This window comes from Phasianus colchicus, chromosome 11 (assembly GCF_987193195.1).
Source record: "Phasianus colchicus chromosome 11, bPhaCol1.hap1.1, whole genome shotgun sequence".
NCBI lineage: Eukaryota > Metazoa > Chordata > Aves > Galliformes > Phasianidae > Phasianus > Phasianus colchicus.
Genome location: NC_143446.1, coordinates 12,637,102 through 12,655,964, shown reverse-complemented (window position 1 = coordinate 12,655,964; position 18,863 = coordinate 12,637,102). Strand labels below are relative to the sequence as shown.

The following is an 18,863-nucleotide window of genomic DNA, read 5'->3' as shown; positions in this document are numbered from 1 at the left end:
TAATATTCAGAAGACATCTGCAATGTGCAGACCAAGCTTTTAATTGGAATCATGTCACAGCTACCATCACACAACACAGAATGTAAATGTTGGATATCTGCACTTGGCAGCCGCTTGGCAGCCTTATTATAAAGTCCTACTGAGACTGACAGTCTTTAAATAACGTGGTATTGGGGCATAAAAAGCTATCTAGAAAAATCAAATATTTACTACTGTGATACAGTTTTACAACACCATCCATACCTAGCATAGTTTACAAGCACCTTCAACCACTTGTAAGCAAAATGTCTTTTATAGTCAAGTTTCAAAGAGCCAACAAACTGATACAAGTTCTTCAAACCACTTGTTACAAGCAGTAATTAAGCAAATCTCATTTGTACTTACAGGACAAGGAAAACTGAACTTCACTTGTGTAGTCAAGCTAGAAGCACTTACATAATCTAAAACTCTAGCAGTGCTAAGCATGTAGGAGCACCTAAATAAAAATGCAATTAACAACTATGCTCAGTGATTTAAAATACTTTCTTATAATGTCAGACAAATTATTCTGGAATGAACAATATAATTACTTTTTCAACAGGAAATTAATAGCAACTTCACTTGCTTCAAATCCTTGCCAAGTCACAGTACTATAAGATCACATTTTCACTATCACCTACATATTTTCAGCTTGTACTCTTCGCTAAAGTTTCTAACAAACAGGGCAGCAACCAGCCACCTATAGACAAAAGTGTATATATGCCCAGTATTAGCAACTAGCTGATCTGCTGGCAAACCAATCTTACCAGTAGGTAAATGGGAAATAGGGATGCTAAGAACAGCAACATTTGCTTTTTATGCAATACACACTGTAATGGGAATTTCTCTTACACTGTCTTTGCCATAGATTTATCAAAAAATGTTTATTATGATACCATGATAATCTCAAGATCATCACTTGTTAAAATATAGATATGTCTCCACAAAAACAATTATACAAACGCAGGCAACATAAGAACAGGAAATCAGTGTGATCCCACAGCTCCAACTCTAATGCCCTTCTCTGGCAGCCTAATTGGCTTAACGGATACTGCTTAACTACTGCTTTCCTACAGCTCCCAGCACAAATACATGACCTACAGCAGCAGAAGGGCACTTGTTTGTGCTCAGGGCACACTTACACAGCCAGGCTCGAGCCCACACTCACACTCTGGCACACCTTGCACATCCACCACCATTGCAGAGCACGTTATCATAGAAGTGCAACAATCACAATCAGACAACAGAGATGTCCCTGAGCGCAGTCCCAAACCTGAGCACACATTCAGCCAACAGACAACCAATGATTGCATCAGCGCTTCAAAATTGTTTCAGTGCAAAGCAAAAAAATGTTAGACTTAGCATTTCTTCAGTGGTCTGCTCATGTTTGCACTCAAACAGAAAAGAAGAATTAATGTGGGCAATCATAGAGGAGAGGCAGCAGAAAAGCGTTTTCTTTTGCCTCTTCACTATTTACCATCTCAGAAAAAACAGATTGGAATCACTCTGTCAGGTGCTGTAGGCCATGTGACAGACAGAAAGAAGCAACTGTAAAAAAAAAAAAACCCAAAAACTTCTACAGAAGCAAGCAACTCAAAGAAAAATATGGTAGAGAGAAGATGTGAATCTAAGCAGAAACAACCGGCAACAGAGACAGGGCACAGTGTTTTGTATGCCTAGCATGGCTGTTACACAGCTGTACTTGTCAGGTCAACCAGAGCTCAGGATCAGGTAATTATAGCTCCATAGGTAGTAGGATTTAAGACAGCATCCTATAGCTAAAAAAAGAAAGCATGTAAAAACCCATGGCTCTTTGGTTGGGTCACTTCTAATTTCATTACCAATTCCTACTGCCATTACTGATTTGAGTGATAAATATAGCATGTTTTTACATAAGACAAAGCTGGAATGAATTGTACAGTCATCTGATCTGTGTAACAGAGCAAGAGGAATTTCAATTAGTAACACCAACATCAAGTGTGACTTCAGGCTGATTCAGAGCTTAATCTCACACATCCATGTTTAGATCAGGACACAAGACAACTTGTATACGCTAGGCACAAAAATGCTAACTTAACGGTATCCTGGACTGCATTAGGAAAGTACTGCCAGCAGGTTGAGGGAAGCCATGGTTCCTCTCTGTCCAGCCCTGGTGAGGCCACACCTGGAGGAGTACCAGTACTAACAGCACAAGAGACAAGGACACAGAGGACTGGAGACAGCCTGAAAAAGGGCCACAAAGATGATGAGAGACTAGAACATCTCTGCTACCAGCAATGCTGAGAGGCAGCATAATATATAAAATCTTCTTTAAAGAAGTTAATGATCATCCACATTCTGGACCAAGTTCAATGCATTATCTGCCCTCTCAACCAATGTCAGAAAATGCATCTACTGATGACCTGTGACAGCCTGTGGATCCTTCCAAGTCACTGTTCTCTAGGATTTAGGACTCTATCCTACAAACATAACCACCACTGAAAAAATGTTCTAGCTGACAATGCTCTAATTGTGATATACAAAATTATGAGCAAAACTAACTTCTGTAACATGCCTCAGAATAATGTATTTTGTACCCTTTTTTCTTTCAGATTTATGTTTCTAATGACATCACATGAAAAGTGGACAAAGCTTACCTAAAACACATCATAGCTGTAAAAAGAATCATCTCCACATAAGGAACTACTTCGATAGACAACCTCAGATTGAAACCAATATTTAAAAAAAGCCAACAACAAAACACACTTCCAGTAACTGCACCCTGCATGGTTCACAGGAAGATGACTCTGAAGAAAAGAGGAAGAATGAAGATGGCTTTGTCCTGTTTCCTAAAAAAAGTAAAAATCATTGTGTTCTGCGCAGCCCAGGAAAAATCCTCTTTTATGCTCAAGAACATTTCTAGTGGCTGCAAAAGGACACAATTTAGCACCTACCTCATCTTTAGTTTGCCAGTAACAAAAAGAAGTCCAAAGTGAGCCGCAGCAGATGAACTCATTTTTAGTGGCAGAACCTCTAGCACAAAGCATAAAGCTCCCCACAGTCACTGCTTCAAAACAAATCCTGCATATTGCACATCTCTGAGCTATGAACGCTTAATAATGTATCTTTTCATAGCTTTCACATGAAGACATCACAAAACACTTAATCAAATAACTTTAAGTGGCTTCACAAGGATATGAGATGCTTACACACAGTACAAGAAAAACTGAAGTCCATATAAACATACCATAGTTACACAAACTCAAGGACTAAAACTGAAATCATTATGAAACTACAGCTGGTGATGTTAAATTTCTATATGCTTGAGAGATGGAATTAATATTATCACTCTAAGTTTCATTAAGTAGCAGTATTTTAAAACAAGAATACTTGTGGAATCTGCCCCCACCCTTCCCCAGAGAACAGTGAATGTTAATCTATGTTAATGAGCCATCCTTCATAACTTATCACTGCAAAGTCTTTCAGTTCTACAAGTACTTATGAATTTTAATCAGCTACATTGACAACATGAGATGATAAACTGTTTCAGGACAATTCCATTCAAAAGAAAAAAAGCAACTCCATCAGCTTTAGCTTCTCATTCCTGAGCTATCCTAGAAACACCCTTCATACAGAGGTGCTCTCCACACCCATGACAACCCAGCACTGACCAGATCCATACACTACAGCACGTCATTGCAGGTGCAATTCTTCCTCAATGAGGAGGATTAGTGAGTGTTTCCACAGAAACAGCAGTGTTTACCAGATCCCCAAAAAGGGAGAACAACAAAAAACAAAAAAGCCACCACCATCAAATGTTTGTCTTCCTTTTAAGATCTCTTCTTTGGAATATAGTTTTCTCAAAAGGAAACAGAAAACAATATGCTACCCCAAGGGAGGAAGAGTCAAAATGGAAATGAAGGGCCATGGTGACATCCTGCTTTATAACACCGCTAATATACAATCACCATGAACAAGGATCTCAGCACTACAATTTACCCAAAAATTCAAAGGAATGGGTGACAGAAGTTTTACAATCATCACCCAAAAAACCAAACTGTCCACCTCTCCACACAAACTCCATACATGGTTTTAGAATGTTCTGCAAGGGAAACAGTACCTTAATGTTTGCAATCCTTCACTGCATACCACTTGGATCCACGGTACAGAAAGTTACCAGTGGAACATCATTTTACCAAAACTACCTTTTCACCTCCAACTTGAAATCCCAACCCTTCTTTACAAAACAGTTTAGAAAGAATTTCTGAGACAAACTGCTCAACTGTGCTGGAACAGCCCCTGCTCATGCAGCAGCACCCAGAGCAGAGTGCTGGGCTGCAGGCTCTGCAACACGACCTCAGAACCACACCTGCTGTTGCACCCCTTGGCAGCTGAGTTCCTGCAGGCTCTGCACCACTTCAGAGAAGGAAAGCTGCTCTTCAAGCCACCCTCAGGAAGTCCACAGGAAATAAAAACAGCAGTAGCTTGAAATTTTTTTTTTTTAGCAAATTGAAACAAAAATAAAGATTTATGTATGTTTATCTTAAAAGCAGTGCTACAGAATGGATACCTGCAGTCCCTCCCACATGCCATCAAAGCAAGCTGTTTCCAGTGCTGCCTTCCCTCCTGGAGGGAATTTCTAAGTCAACATTCAGAGCTGAATTCCCACTAGTCACTGTCTGCAAGCTCCACACAGGAAAGAAATGCTCCAGTATGGAAAAGACTTGCAGCAAAACTGCTACTAATAGAATGCCAGGCTTCATTATATGACAGCTGATGTATATTTATCAAATACAGACCAAATCCCACAAGTATGAAAACTGCAAGACAGGCTTTTCTCTACATCTCCTCCAAGTATTCCGTCTGCTGAAGCACACAGAGATCACCAAAATTCGTACAACCTCGCAAACAAAAGAGATGAGCCCAAAGCAGCTGACTGGCTGTGCAATGGATTTCTGGAGGTTCTTCTTAAAGTCTTTTTCAGGTCTTTAAAAAGGAAAAAAAAAAAAAAAAAAAAAGCATTAAAAACATCTCACAAGCATAAGAACCAAAACTTTGGTGCAAGAGTCTTTTATACACTGGACTTTCACCCACAGACAGATTTCTCAAATTCTCCATTAACTTTTAGCCACACTTGCTATGACTTACTGTTTCATGTTACAGTGATGTATAAATATACCAGAAGCCAACTCAGCACCTGAGTGCACTACATGCATAGTGCAGATGCATCTAATGTGGAACTGATGGCACCTCAGAAAAGAAATGAAAGCTAAACCTATGCAGTTCAAAGAACCTTGCAGTGCCAAAAGCACCACGCAACTGTTCTGTGCTGTGAGCAGGGATGCAGAGCCAGCCATGGGTCACAAGGATGCAAGTGCAGTAGTGTATGCAAAGCAAGCTACAGGAAGAACCCAAAGAAACGTTAGAGATACAACAAAGAACAAAATGAGGAACAAATAGAGCCCTAGCAACCTTATTTGCTATTGTCTCCTCCTTTTTTCATAATAAAATAATTACAACCATTCATGAATTTGAACACATTACTAAAGCTAGTGAGAAACATTCACAGATTATCTTGGCTATGGTTCCAGTCTTCATTTGAATAATGAGTAACTGCTCTTTGTTAAACATTAATGTCTTTTAATGACTGGCTTGTGAATAATTTGAAGTGAGATTGTTCTCTGTTGTCTTTTCTTCCCCACAATCCCCACTGTACTATTTTATGTAAAGGGGTACAACTAAACTTCTGTGTTAGTAGGAGGGGAAGATTGGACTCTGCAACACTGACAGAATTGTCTCATCACCCTAACAAGGCTTTTTTAAATGAGAAAAAAAACAGCACAGTTAACAGGTTACTATAAAGTATGATACGTAGTACTGCAATACACTCCATTCCTGAGCCTAATTTTAGAACCAGTTAGAAGAATCGAACTTTATAACTTTCATACAATTTTCCTTATAGAAAACTTCCTAAACAAGGAAACTGAAGCTTCTAAGAATCCAGCAATTATTTACAACAACCAGCCATCCACTCACTTCATATTTACTCATGCTCTTTTCAGAGGTGAGCACACAGAGTAATGCAGTTCCTATTTGTCCAAGGTAACAGCAGGATACTACAAGAGCAGAAACCGAGTCTAGAATTCAATTGCTCTGTGCAGCCATAAGAAATATCAGGAGTCCTTTCAGGAAGTACCAAGGGAAAAAAAAAAAGCACTGCTTACCTTCATTCCTCACATTTTAGAATGTAAAGATCACTCAAGGAAAGCACTATCACTACATCGAGGCACTCAGAGCAAGCTAGAATAAGAGGATATCTTTCTCAATAGATTCTAACAACTTTCTAAGAGACGTTATAGCAATAATGGTGGTGATGTCAGAATTATACACGTAACACCTGTATATATGATGCTAAAATTGCAAGGAACTTCTCTTTTAAAACCGAAGTATAAACTCCTCCTTACGAATGTAAGTTAATACACATTTAGCAGTATTCAGCCACAACTGCAAATTTCATGCAGCTCATCTTTAAAGCTCTGTTTTCCAGCAAGCAACCTGAATCCTTTCACTTCGTACTTCCAGCTCTCTCACTCTGTCAGGTAAAAAAAAAGACGTACTACATTTATCTTGTAATCAATTTTCTATCTATACTGAAGATTACCTATGGGGCTCCTGGGATACTAATGGTGACTTCCTTAGAACTACATCACCTAGGTAAAAAAAAAAGTCTAATCTTGTAGTAGAATAAGTACAGTCTAAGAACAAACACTGAAAAGCAAGTCTTCTGTAATAAGCTAACACAATCAAAATGAAGAAAATCCATAAAGCTTTGCATATTTTGGCCAAGTAACTAAAGAAAAATGAAATCAGAACTCTTTAATACTTAGTTTACCTTCAAAGTTACTCTGTGTGATCATGACAAATAGAGGGAGTGAAGTTCCATTAGTACTAACAGTAGTTGCTCTATTTAATCCCACAGATTTAAGTCAGTTAGAACTGGCTCTGCAAAAGCAATGCCACGTCCAAGGGCAGCAGCTGCACAATGGCAGTCTTTCACTTGATATTTTCTGTTCAACAAGTCCCAGACACTGGGCTGCCAGGGTCTAACAAAAATTAGAACATTTAATGCATAAATGTTTTTTTTTGAAACACTGTCAACAGGAATTCATTGCTAATGCTTTGCTTTATATTTGATTTAATTTTATTGATGGAGACCAAAGAATAAATAAAACTGTAAGGTTACTTCCACACTTTCACACTGCTAGGCTTGCTTACATACACATTTTTTAAACATACTATGGAGAAAGAACATGTATTTATTTGTATATTAAACTCAATGGCTTAACAGTTAGATCACACTTGAGACCTTCCTTCCACCTCTTTGAAGCTCTGGAATAGCTGATTACAAACACAACAACTGCATCAACACGAGTTGGTCACATTCCAAGGGAAGAAGGGAAGATGTAGTGCTAGTAATTACCTAAGTGTCCCCTAAATTCCCTGGACTTTTAATAGAATAGCTATTCTGTGGAGGTAATTTGCATCATACAACACCATAACACTGTAAGATGTTCTGCAAAGGAAGGCTCTTTTAATGCTAAGGACAAAGAAGTCCTCAGAGTGAGGACAACACTACTGTGCTTTATGTTCAGTAAATTAACAATTACAGAGGAAGGAGGTGGAAGTACTGTGAAAAACCTAAAACCTTTCCACTGTACAGGTGACTGCATCTCACAGGAACACCTGCAATGACTCACCAAAATGAATGAGGTCTGGAAATTTGAACACTACTCTTCAAAACTGCCACTATTGGTCCTATTCAATCCTTTCGATTTCTCATTCAATCTGTTTCCTTGTTTGTTTGTTTGTTTGTGGGGGGGGGGTTGCATATTATGGCTGATAACTCACATAGGTTCAAGAACAATCACAAAGAATGTATGTAATACCGTAATTCCCTAGGAATTCCACAGGACACATCAGCCAAGATCATTATAAGAAAGCAAACGATGCTCACCAATAAGAAGAGAAGTAATCTGAAACTTTAAAATTAACATCAGGCATTCCTGTTGGCAATTCAAAAAATAAACATTTCAAAGATGGACTGAACTCTCATTCAGCATCACTTCCAAGATCCAATGATACAAAAGAGCCACTCCCATGCTTCCTTCTGAGCCCCTTCTGCTCACATCTCCTACTGACATTTGAAAGGTGACATTTAGCAAATTCTTCAATATTATTTGAGAAGTCCAGTGCAGGACTAATCAATGTCTTCTGACCCACTCATTCAGAGTCATATGCACCATTTTTCTACATAACAACAGAGCACACAAAAAAGTGACTGTTTTACTACATATGTATATAAATATATACACATATATACATGAGTCTTACCTTTTGCTAAGGAAGCAGCTGAAAAGCACACTCCAACATTATGGTGATATATGTGGATGGAAAAAAAAAGGAACTTGCACTAAAATAACTGCAAGTAATTAAAACATCTGTGTTGTTCAAGTTACAGTCACAGAATATCTTTAGTTGGAAGGGACTCTCCAAGGCTCATATTTTAGTTCCACTGCTAGTTTTGCCTAAGATCTCCAGGAATAAATATGTATGTTTATGTAATTAATTAAAACAAATCAAGAAAAACAAGCAGACAAAATGGAAGGTTACTGCTGCAACACCTTGCCTCAGCCAACGGGAAGGAGAGCCGCCTCACTTCCCTCAGGTTTGTTACTCACAACAGAAGGTTTCCCAAAGCCACAGTTAAGTTTCCAACAGCATAAAGAACACTTCTGTGGCCTTCATTTCACAGCCTTGGGACAACCATTCAGAGACTCCCTGTTACAAGTACCACTGTCAAGGACACTTTCTGAGAATCCTTGGCAATGTCCTCGGCCTGATTTCTGAAGCTGCCACTTCGCATCTTCTCCCATTTCTATCGACTTTTCAGTTCTGCAGTCATACCAAACACAAAGGCTCTCAGGAAAGCTTTGTATGCACCAACTCTGCCACAGCCCCACAAATACTTCTGGTGGATGTTGGTTTTTTTTTCCTCTGCTATCACTATTTTTCCACACATTCCTTACGCTCCGCTGTGCTTAACAACCACATCCTAACATCCTCTTATTCACATATTCAAGGGCTCAAATCAGAGATGAAACTTCTAAGAGGTAGGGAGAATAAGAAATCACCTCCAGATTTATGTTTAAGTGCTCTAAGACAATGGATGCCTCTTCTTTAATATCACTGGCTCCACTGACAGAATGCCATAATGTCAAAAAGGGAACAGAAACACTGATATCCCTACAGCTACAAAAAGACGTGCGTGGTTTACAGGCTGAGCCCAGAGTTGACTCTGATTTTAAGTTACTTCTTCCTGTTTTTACCATCTGCACTCAAAATACCTGGGGCAAAAATGTAACTTACCTGCTACATTCTCTAAGTCTAAGCATGCAAAAACAGTAAGATACACAAATTTCATGAGGCCAGAAGCAGAAACAAGGTAACCACATTATTTTGAGCAGACCTCTTTCATACACCCAGAAAATACAGCCAGATTAGTCATTCAAACAAGGTTTAAATTTCCTTAACTTACTTCACAGAAACTGATTTCATTGTTATATTTACCCATGGAAGCACAATTATAATATCTATTTGACTTATCTTTGCAACTCAGTGGTACATAAAGAGAGCTGACCTAGGGAAACAAAGTGAAATTAATTAAAATCTGCCCTAACTTGTCCAAGATGAAAAAATGCACAGCATTAGAGCCTGTCCAGCAGGATTATCTGAGACTTCTCCAGTTATGTGTTTTCTCTATCTTTAGAGATTATCTGTTTGATGTTGAGCAGTCAATACATACACAATCTCCCAAAGTAATGTAGAAGTATTCTCCTATCCTGTAGGAGAGATACCAGAGCCCTTAACTTCCAACATTTTCCAGTTAATAAAATCTTCTATGGCAACATTCATAACAGAAACCTGAAAAACACACAGCCACGGTTGACTGCCCCACGCAATGTTAAACAATGCAAGAATCGTTTCTCTCACTGCACAGAGGGACTCTCACCTGCCACCAAGTACAACATGGGACTATTCCTCCCCTGGGTCACTGAAGCTGTGAGCAAGGAACAGAGCATTTTTTCAGATAAGAAGCAGGACAGCAGCAGTGACAGTGCTGCCTGCCTCCAGAGCTCTGACCAGCACAAGTGACACTGAGCGGTCTTGTTCATTTTTTCCTTTGAGACAGAAAGAGGATGAGCAGAAACCTGAAGCAAAGGAACCACTTTTCTACTAGAAAGCCTCACCACATAAAGCTGTGCTCGAACAACTGTAGAATTTGTGGTGGCACATGGCTTTTCGTCTGAAAACATTTAACTTAAGAGAACTTCCTGGAGCGCAGCTGTCAGCATTCACCAGGAAAACTCCACACTTAATTCTCAGGAGACAGTTCAAACCCTGAAATGAGACAAGCTGATCAAGAAATAGAGCCGCATTAAGAAAATCATTAGCAAGAAGGCAGCGCGGAAATCTTTACCCACATTATAAGCCGCGGGCATAAGACCTCCAATGAGAGGACTGACAGCTGGGGGAACGCACGCCTTTCTCACCCGTCCCTCCCCCTTTTGTCGACCTTCTCTAACAAAGAGAATATTCCGAGTTTTCACTAATCACGGGTCCAAAACTCCACGTGTGCCTACAAGAGCCGCTCATAAAAATCTAAAGCAACTTTTCGCGCTGAAGCTCGAGCAGAGTGCCGAGTCTGGGCGCCGCACGAGGCGGCGGCAGAGCGGCACAGGAGGCGTTTCGTCGCGCACACCGGGGAGAGCCGCAGTGCAAACGGAGCGGGTTTCCGTTCTCGTTATTGGCGGCGCCCGGAGAAGTCGCCCACCCAGCCCACCTCCGGCTCAGGACAGAAACGCCAGGACGGGCGCAGGGCAGAGCGCGCCACAACACATGATCTCGCCCATCACATGCTTGGCAGCGCGCTCCATTCAGCCGCAGGCGCAGTGCCGCCGGACACCGCGGGGCGCCGAGGGGCGGCCGCGTCCCGCCCCCCCCCTCAGGGCCGGACCCCTCGGCGCTACTCACGCTCGAAGTCGGAGTCGGAGTCCTCGTCGCCGCGCTCGGGCTCCTCCTCGCCGTTGGACTCGGTCTGCATGGGCTCCCCGTCGAAGCTGACCACCCTCCGGCCGTCGCCGGTCGCCTCCTGCTCGCGGGCATCCCGCAGCCGGGTGAAATACTCGGCGGCGAAGCCCACCAGGTCGGCCGGCCGGTGCCGCAGCACCTCCACCGTGTAGCCCTGCAGCAGCTCGGTGAGGCCCGGCGGGATCTCGATGCTCATGGTGCCGGCGGGACCGAGGAGGAGGCCGCCGCCTCCTCTCCTCCTCCCCGCCCCGCGGGCGGCTGTAGCGGTGGCGGGCTCGGGCCTCCCTCCGCGGGCGCTGACTGACTCCCGCCGCTCCGCTCGCGCGAGCCGCGCCGAGGGAGGTGGGGGGGGGGGAGGACGGGACGGGAGCTGCCCGACTGCGCAGGCGCGGGAGCGGGCGCCGAGCCAACCGCCGCGCACGCGCCGAGCGGGAACGGCGCGTGCGTCACCCTGAGGCGAGGCCCGAGCGGGAGCGGGCGCGGGGGCGCGCGGGGAGAGCAGTGCGCGTGCGCGTGCGCGTGCGCGTGCGCGGCGGGAGCTGAGGGCGAGGCGGGACGTTCCCGCCCGGTCCGGCTCCGTGTGCTCGCTGAGGCGGCCGAGTCTGCGGCTGCTCGCCGTGCATCGGCTGCCGCGGTGGAACCGACAGCGAGAGATGTTTGTCCAGACGTTCTACGTCGTGGAAAACCTGATCTGGTCCTGTTCCTGCGCAAAAAGGGCTGAAAAGCTAAAGAGCAGCCTGCAGTGTGGAGGTGCGAAGTGCTTTTGTGTGACGCTGACCTTTAAATTACCGTCAGAGCAAAATGACTCCTTTTGTGTGGTAAAAGAGTAAGCATAAACTGGAATGTGGGAGCTCCTGCCTCCCGTCGCCCAGGATGCTGGACACAGGCAGTGCGCAGCAGGAGGGCAGGCGGTCGCTGCTTCCTGCAGGTTAGTGACCCCAGACACCACTCGCATCTCCTTCTGCTGACCTGCAGGTCTGCGATCACAGAGCTGCGGCAGGAGGGGAAAAGGAGGCTTTCTTGGAAACACAGAACACATTGGGTTGGAAGGGATCTTAAAGATCCCAGGTTCCAGCCCCGTGCTGTGGGCTTTTGCCACGCCTTGGTTTCCTAGCAGAATTAAGGCACTCATACAACTAGTAAGCTCCAGGGAAGTGAGTGAGTCTTTGAACCCTTTGGAGCTGTGCAACCCACAGCATCATCACCTGCTGAATACAGAGCGCCTGAGAGCGTTAAAGATGTGGGGTTTTGGAAAGGTGAAACACCTCGTTAATCCCTTACATACATGAGCTTTGGAGATGCCTATTCCTGCGTTGCTGCTAAATGTGTTTTATTCTGATTTTCTCTTGTGTTTGTACAAAACCTGCCATGTGGTGCTGCTGTTTGCTGATGTGCCCAGAGGAAGGCGACTGGGTGCGTGGGGTGGAGCCCTCAGAATCTGATGTTATTGGAAAGCTGGTCCTGGAAAAAATAGGCCTGTGCAAACATGAGGGGGATGATAGGGATGCTGGCTCAGTGACGCCACTGCATGTTGTCAGTCTAAATGTTTTTATTTTGTTCTTCCTTTGTTTCAACAATAAAAGGGCAGGAATTGACTTGTACGCAGAATTTCACTTAGAAGCTCAAAATTGTTTGAGGCTATTTATTGTGATTTGGTTTTGTTTGCATACGTGCCAAAATGTTCCCCTGCTTATCCGGATGGTTTTACCACAATCCCACACAAAGATTTTCTCTTCATCGCTGTTGCGCAAAGGGCACAACTGAGGATCCAAGACCACCACAATTCAGTTCTTCTTCTGACTTGATTTTCAGCGAGGAAGGCCAGTTGGAAATCTTGTGGTTCTTATTACAGCACCCAGCCTCTGTTAAAATATTTTCTTTGTAATGTGTCTTCTGGGCTTTTATGCCAGAAAAATTACCTCATGTGTCCGTATAAAATGAATGAATTAAAAACGAGCACAGGAGGTGGATTTGTCACACTGGTTTATCTGGAGGTTTAGTATGAAACTGCTTCTCCTAATATCTATTGTATTTTTTTTACAGCAGCCACAGCAGTTATGTCCCTTTTCAAGAAAAACAATTAATTCTTTCCTTTCATTTGTCACTGCTACCGTATTATTTCTCTGATAGTCTCAAACAATACAGCAGCACATTTCAACTGCTCAGTGTATAGGAAATTTAAAAAATACCGTAAAAAATGAATGGATGCTGTATGAAATAAAAAACACTGGTGAGTAATGAAGAACGAACGTGTAATTCTAAGGGAATACAATTATTTTTCCTTCCCCCTCTATTCACAAAAGCCAGTCACATGACAGTTCCCTGCTTTTGGCATTAGTCAGCTGCTGTATTAGCTTCTAACATTTGTTGATAATTTTCTCTCATTTGTGCCTGTGTGTATAAATCTGGTTATTTACATGAAAAAATGTGCTGCCAGTAAATATTGTTATGTCCCTGAAGAGCTACATTGTGTTAGCCTTCTGATATTTATATGTCCACATACAACTAATCAGCTTCAGTGGAACGTAAACAGTAGATGTCTGTTAGCCTCTTAGTGAAGGTCAGTGGACAAAACAAAAAGCATCAAGGTCACCTGAAGCAATTTCAAGCTATTTTATGCCATAGTTTATCCTATTTCTTTATATACTTTTTTTTTTTTTTTCTTTTTTTTTTTTTCCTTTTGGTGAGGATCTGAACTGATGGCACTTACAGGCAAGAGATTTATTTGTGAACAAGTTAATTGTAATGCTGCCTGCTGTGCATACATATAGTTCACATTAAGCTTTCCTTCACCCTAAATTTGCATTCCTTGTTTTAATCATTACTGTAATAAGCATCTCCATAAAAAGAATGCTAGAAAATAAATTAGCAAATGCACTTGCAATTGTAGTATGATTCTCTTTATAATAACATCTTTAATTTGTGTAGCATGACCAATGCAATTCCTTTCCACTGGCTTTGTTGTTTATTCAGCTCTTAGTATGGAATGAGAAAGAATTCTGTTATTGATAAAGCTGATCCTCACAGTATTCTGACCAAAAATATGTGTATATTTAGAATCATATTTAATACTGCTACTTCGTTAGTAACTGAGAACGAGCCAATTTGGGATATTCTGATTCTGCGATTCTATTCCTATATTTATACTGTATCAATGCTGCTAAATTTCAAGGTCTCTTCCTTGCAGTTTACCTGTCCTACCTGGTCTTACGGGGCTTTGATGCGTGCAGTGGTGGAGCTTCAGTGCTTGTCATACCAGCAGGAACAGCAAAGTTGAGAGTGTAAAAACAAAGTAGTCTGTAATTCTGCACTGGAGAAATGATCAAATTAACCCTCCAGACTGGCTTTTGAAAAGTAAAATAAATCCATTTATGACAAGTAATAATTTACTTCTCGCAAACCTTTCAACACCAAGCAGAACTCAGACACTACATAAACATATGTACATCTTGGATTAATTATACATGCCTTCAAATTCCCCTACAAGTAATTCAGCACAAGGATAATGCAAGAACACACTAAATATTCTGAAGCTGGATTTATTACCTTGAGCATAGCTTTTGCATGCTGTAGGTGACACACTAGGAAGTTCTTTCAGACTGGCTATAGTCCAAAGCAGTCCTAAGCAAAAAGTTTAGGGCCTTTTACAAAGTGAAGTCTTGTCCTTGGCCTGCTGAATTGTGGAGTTCGTTGTCATGGGATGCTTTTGACAGAAAAAGAGGAAAAGAGAAAAAGAGGAATAGGGTCAGCACTGGCTTTGAAATTCAGTGGTTGGTTGATTTCTAATTATCTGTTAGTTTTAGGTGGAAGGAAGGATCATCCATAGTTATCTCACAGTGTCTCTCCAGTCATCTCTGACTAATTACTGGGACAAGTTATTAGGTTTGCAATACCTTTAGTCTGACCCACTTTAAGCTCCATGAATTACTCTAGTCAGAGTTCAGAGCATCTTAACACCATAGATGCCATTTTTGTGCTTTGTCCTACACCACTGCTATTCATTAGCAAGTCCTAGAGGAAGTAACTAGCTGGTGCACATATAATCATCTCTCTTTAATAAGTTTTAAATCACTCTTCCCAGATGTACCAAATGCCTGTGAGTACAAGCATTGCAAGATTTCCTGAGTAATGCTTCTTTGTCTGTTTTATTGGCTACTCATTGATTTTATAAACCTCGAGCTTATCTTTCTTCAGTCTTCTCCAAATTAAGGCATTGAAGTCTCGCTGGTCTCTCCTCCAAAGCCAGCCTGCTTCATCCCCATGATCACATTAAATACTTTTTCTCTGTATCTGCTCAAATTTTACTGTGCTTTTCATGCTCACACTCAGGTCTTCACATCTCAAAATCTGGACTCACCAATGCTTTTCATAGCAGAAAAATGGTGTCTTTTTTATCTTCTCTAATACATTTTATTGTTTTTGTTGTTTGGGGTGGTTTTTTTTTGGGGGGGGGGGGGGGGGGGGGGGCGGGGGGAGGCTGCTGTATAGTAATATATTAAGGTATCCTTAATTTTAGACATAAAAAAATAAAATTCCCTCTTACTTCAGTATGTTTCTCAAGTGGTTTATCAACCTGTTTTAAAAAAAATGTACAAGTAGGTTTCCCTTTTAAATTTTATATGTTTAATATTCAAACCTTGGTTGGTTGGTTTTTTTAAGTGCTCTACCCATTGCTTTCTCCTGTCACTGTGAATGTGAGTATACATTAATTGTGCATAATGTACACAATACTGAGTTGTCATCTTAGCACAGGATCTAATGCTAACAGAAGAGCAATTCTGGGCTTAGCTACCAGGATGCAGAGATCCTTCGAAACAGTGCACAAGAAAAAACAGCTTCTCCTGCGTCTGTTTGGTTTTGTTCTTAGGAAAGTACTAAAGCTAAGAAACCAGAGCTTTGATACTCTAATGATCCAGATTGCTTGTGGCAGTAAGCAAGATTCAATATGCATTTTTTCTTGTTGGCTACTAAAGTGAGTAGAATGAGTATTGTGTAGTCAAATAAATGAAACAAAACTGTCTATCACTAGTACCAAAGCAGGAGAAAAAACAGCATCCTTCAGAATAAGTGTATATAAACATTTGTTTTAGCTAAAATATATTACTTTGCTACTAACTTTAATCAAACAAACAGTTTTGGATCGTTCTTGGGAAGACATTTTGATGCAGTCATTGATAGTTCTCAAAGGATCAAGGTAGGAGAAGCATCTGTATAAGTTTCTAGATTTTCATTGACATAATTTGGTTACTGTACACTGGTAACACTGATTCTGGTGGTAACAACTCAGGTAGTAGAAAAAATCAGTTTCAAAATACCTGATTTTGTAAAACATTTCTCCCTGACATTACCTTGATATAGAAAGAAATGCCTCTGAATATCAGTTGTGTCATACATAAAATATAAATGCCAGACGTACGAATCTAGACAAAAGTACTCTGTGACATAAGACACGGGAGACAATCATGTTGTTTAAAGTACTCTGAACAACAATACTTAGCAGTTGTAAAATTGGTGATTTCCATATCAGAGAAGCTGTAAGCAACTGTACTCCGATCTGCAAACAGCAAACATGTAAGTAAGAACTTAGCTAATCATTTGGTTCTCCTGAATACAAAGTGAAAACTGCACCCACTTTGGTTGTACTTTAGTTCCTGTTCCTAGCAATGAAAACATTACATGCAGAACTCTGCAGTGAAGTTGGTATAAATTCTGTGCAGAGGGAGATACTGGGAATAGCAGTCAGTCACAAGGTAGCCCTAACCCTGCTGCAATGGTTATGCAGTGTTAGCATACACAGACATTGCTACTGAACAGAGGTAAAAGATTTGTAGATTGTTTTAAGAGAAGACAGCTAATTAGCTGGCCTGTATTTTGTTCAAAAACTGAATCTGAAGTATTGGCTTCTATCAGCGTTTGTCAGCAAACCCTCCTGAAACGGTTTTGTTGGGATACAGGAGTGTGTCCCTACAAAAGAGCTCTACAATTTGTTTCATCCTTGAGCCTTTGCTTACTAACCTGGGGTTGTCTTTATGCCCATTCTTGTCCCATCCTTCATCTTCTCACATTTCTACTTTGCACAGTTAACTCTACCAGTATTTCCATAAACAGCATAGTACTTCAGACAGGTTTCTGTCTGTCACTGTTGCAATTCTCCATTGTCACTTTTTTCCATTAAATATGATTAACCATTTCTCTGCTACACAGATACCTTTGCATTTTCCCATTTATCATCTTTCTACACTGCTACTTTCTTGCCAGTTGCCATTTCTAAAACTTCATCTGCCAGGTGGACCCCAAATACATAGCGTATCCCTTGCCCCTTCTGCTTAGCTGCTCTTATGTGGCAGGTTGAGCCTCCATTCAGGATGAGCCTGGGGCTCTTTCCCCCTTCTTCAGTTAGGAGTCACAACACCTCTGCTCTTTAGCCTCATTTTATGTTGTCTGCGAGAGGAAAGCAATTAACAAATTTCACTGTTCCTCCTGTTTTGTGCCCACAGATCCGCACCATGCATACAATTGCAGTACATGAAGATGGTATAGTACTGTGTTGCACAGCACGTGAAGGGGGCATTTTATCAGTCCTTCCAGCTCAGTACAGTGTATTTACTAATTCCAGGTATTAAAATTGCTGTATTAGATGTAAGTTACAACTGTAATAAATGAGGCTTTATCTATCAGATCCCCAGCATTTTATATTTTACTCTGAAAATCTTTTTACGAGCCCTATTACGCGTTAGCACTTATTTTAATTAAAGTCGTTGCACAGCATGCAGGTTAGTTAACCAGTGCTCCAGAGCTCCATTCAGTTTTAGAGTAAATTAGGAAGCACTTCCAATTACTGTCATTCTTCACACGCTGTGCTTGAGCATACATTGTAAAAATGGTAATAGAGGATTATATGTCTCCAGGGAAGATAATGGCAACGTGAAACATCTCTCTTCTAGGCTGTTTTTTTTTTTTTTTCTTCCCTCCCCACTTTAGTTTAGATTCTTGAGTTTTAAAAATGTATTTGATGCATTTTCAATGTCTGCATTAAAGGAACAGGTAACCTCAGCTTCCAAGCCAGAGGACTATAAAGCTGCCTCACCAAGTTAAACCCCTTATTGTGAATCTCAGCAAAAAACTGATTGGTTGATAGGCCTGAAAATACTTGCTGCTTCAACAATTGGAGTCAAATCCTGCCTGTAGCAAAAGCTAATTTGATGGGTGTTGCTTGTAGAATGCGTCTCCTGCATCTTTTTCTGATTTTCATTCCCAAGGCTTTCAGCACAAAAGAGTTGTGTTTGAAAAAGATGAAGAGAAGAATTTGGTTATAGGGAATGCAACAACACAGTCCTTTATTAAATCTGGTTTGATATGTCTCTGCATTGACATCCAGCATCCATGCAGAAAGATCTTTAGATTACTCACAGCCATATTGGCAATATTTATCTATAAACTTTTTAAGATTTCTCTATGTGTAGCTACTGTTAATATTAAGTCTTAATACCAGGTCAGCCAGGAAGTGATACCAATGGGGAAAACACAAGAATCCTCCTACACCTAACGTTTTGTGTTATGCAGTGACATCCATATATTTTTGTGTTCCAAATTTCTCCAGAAACTGATAAAAACACAATCCTTTTTGAAGTTATCTTATGAACATTTGCAAAATACTTTTAGTCTGTTATCTTCTCTCAGAGCATACAGCAATTGTGAATCAGTATTCAGTACAGATT

General features: G+C 41.2%; 1 protein-coding gene across 1 annotated transcript in view; it reads right to left on the bottom strand.

Annotated features, from left to right (window-relative positions):
• The window catches only part of PRKAR2A (protein kinase cAMP-dependent type II regulatory subunit alpha), a 51,825-nt gene extending 40,322 nt beyond the window's left edge, over positions 1 to 11,503 (bottom strand). The window contains exon 1 of the mRNA XM_031606587.2: positions 11,089 to 11,503. Coding sequence (XP_031462447.1) covers positions 11,089 to 11,341 — 253 coding nt within the window. The 5' untranslated portion in view covers positions 11,342 to 11,503. The remainder of the gene's footprint in view (positions 1 to 11,088) is intronic.
• Between the last annotated feature and the right edge of the window lie 7,360 nt (positions 11,504 to 18,863).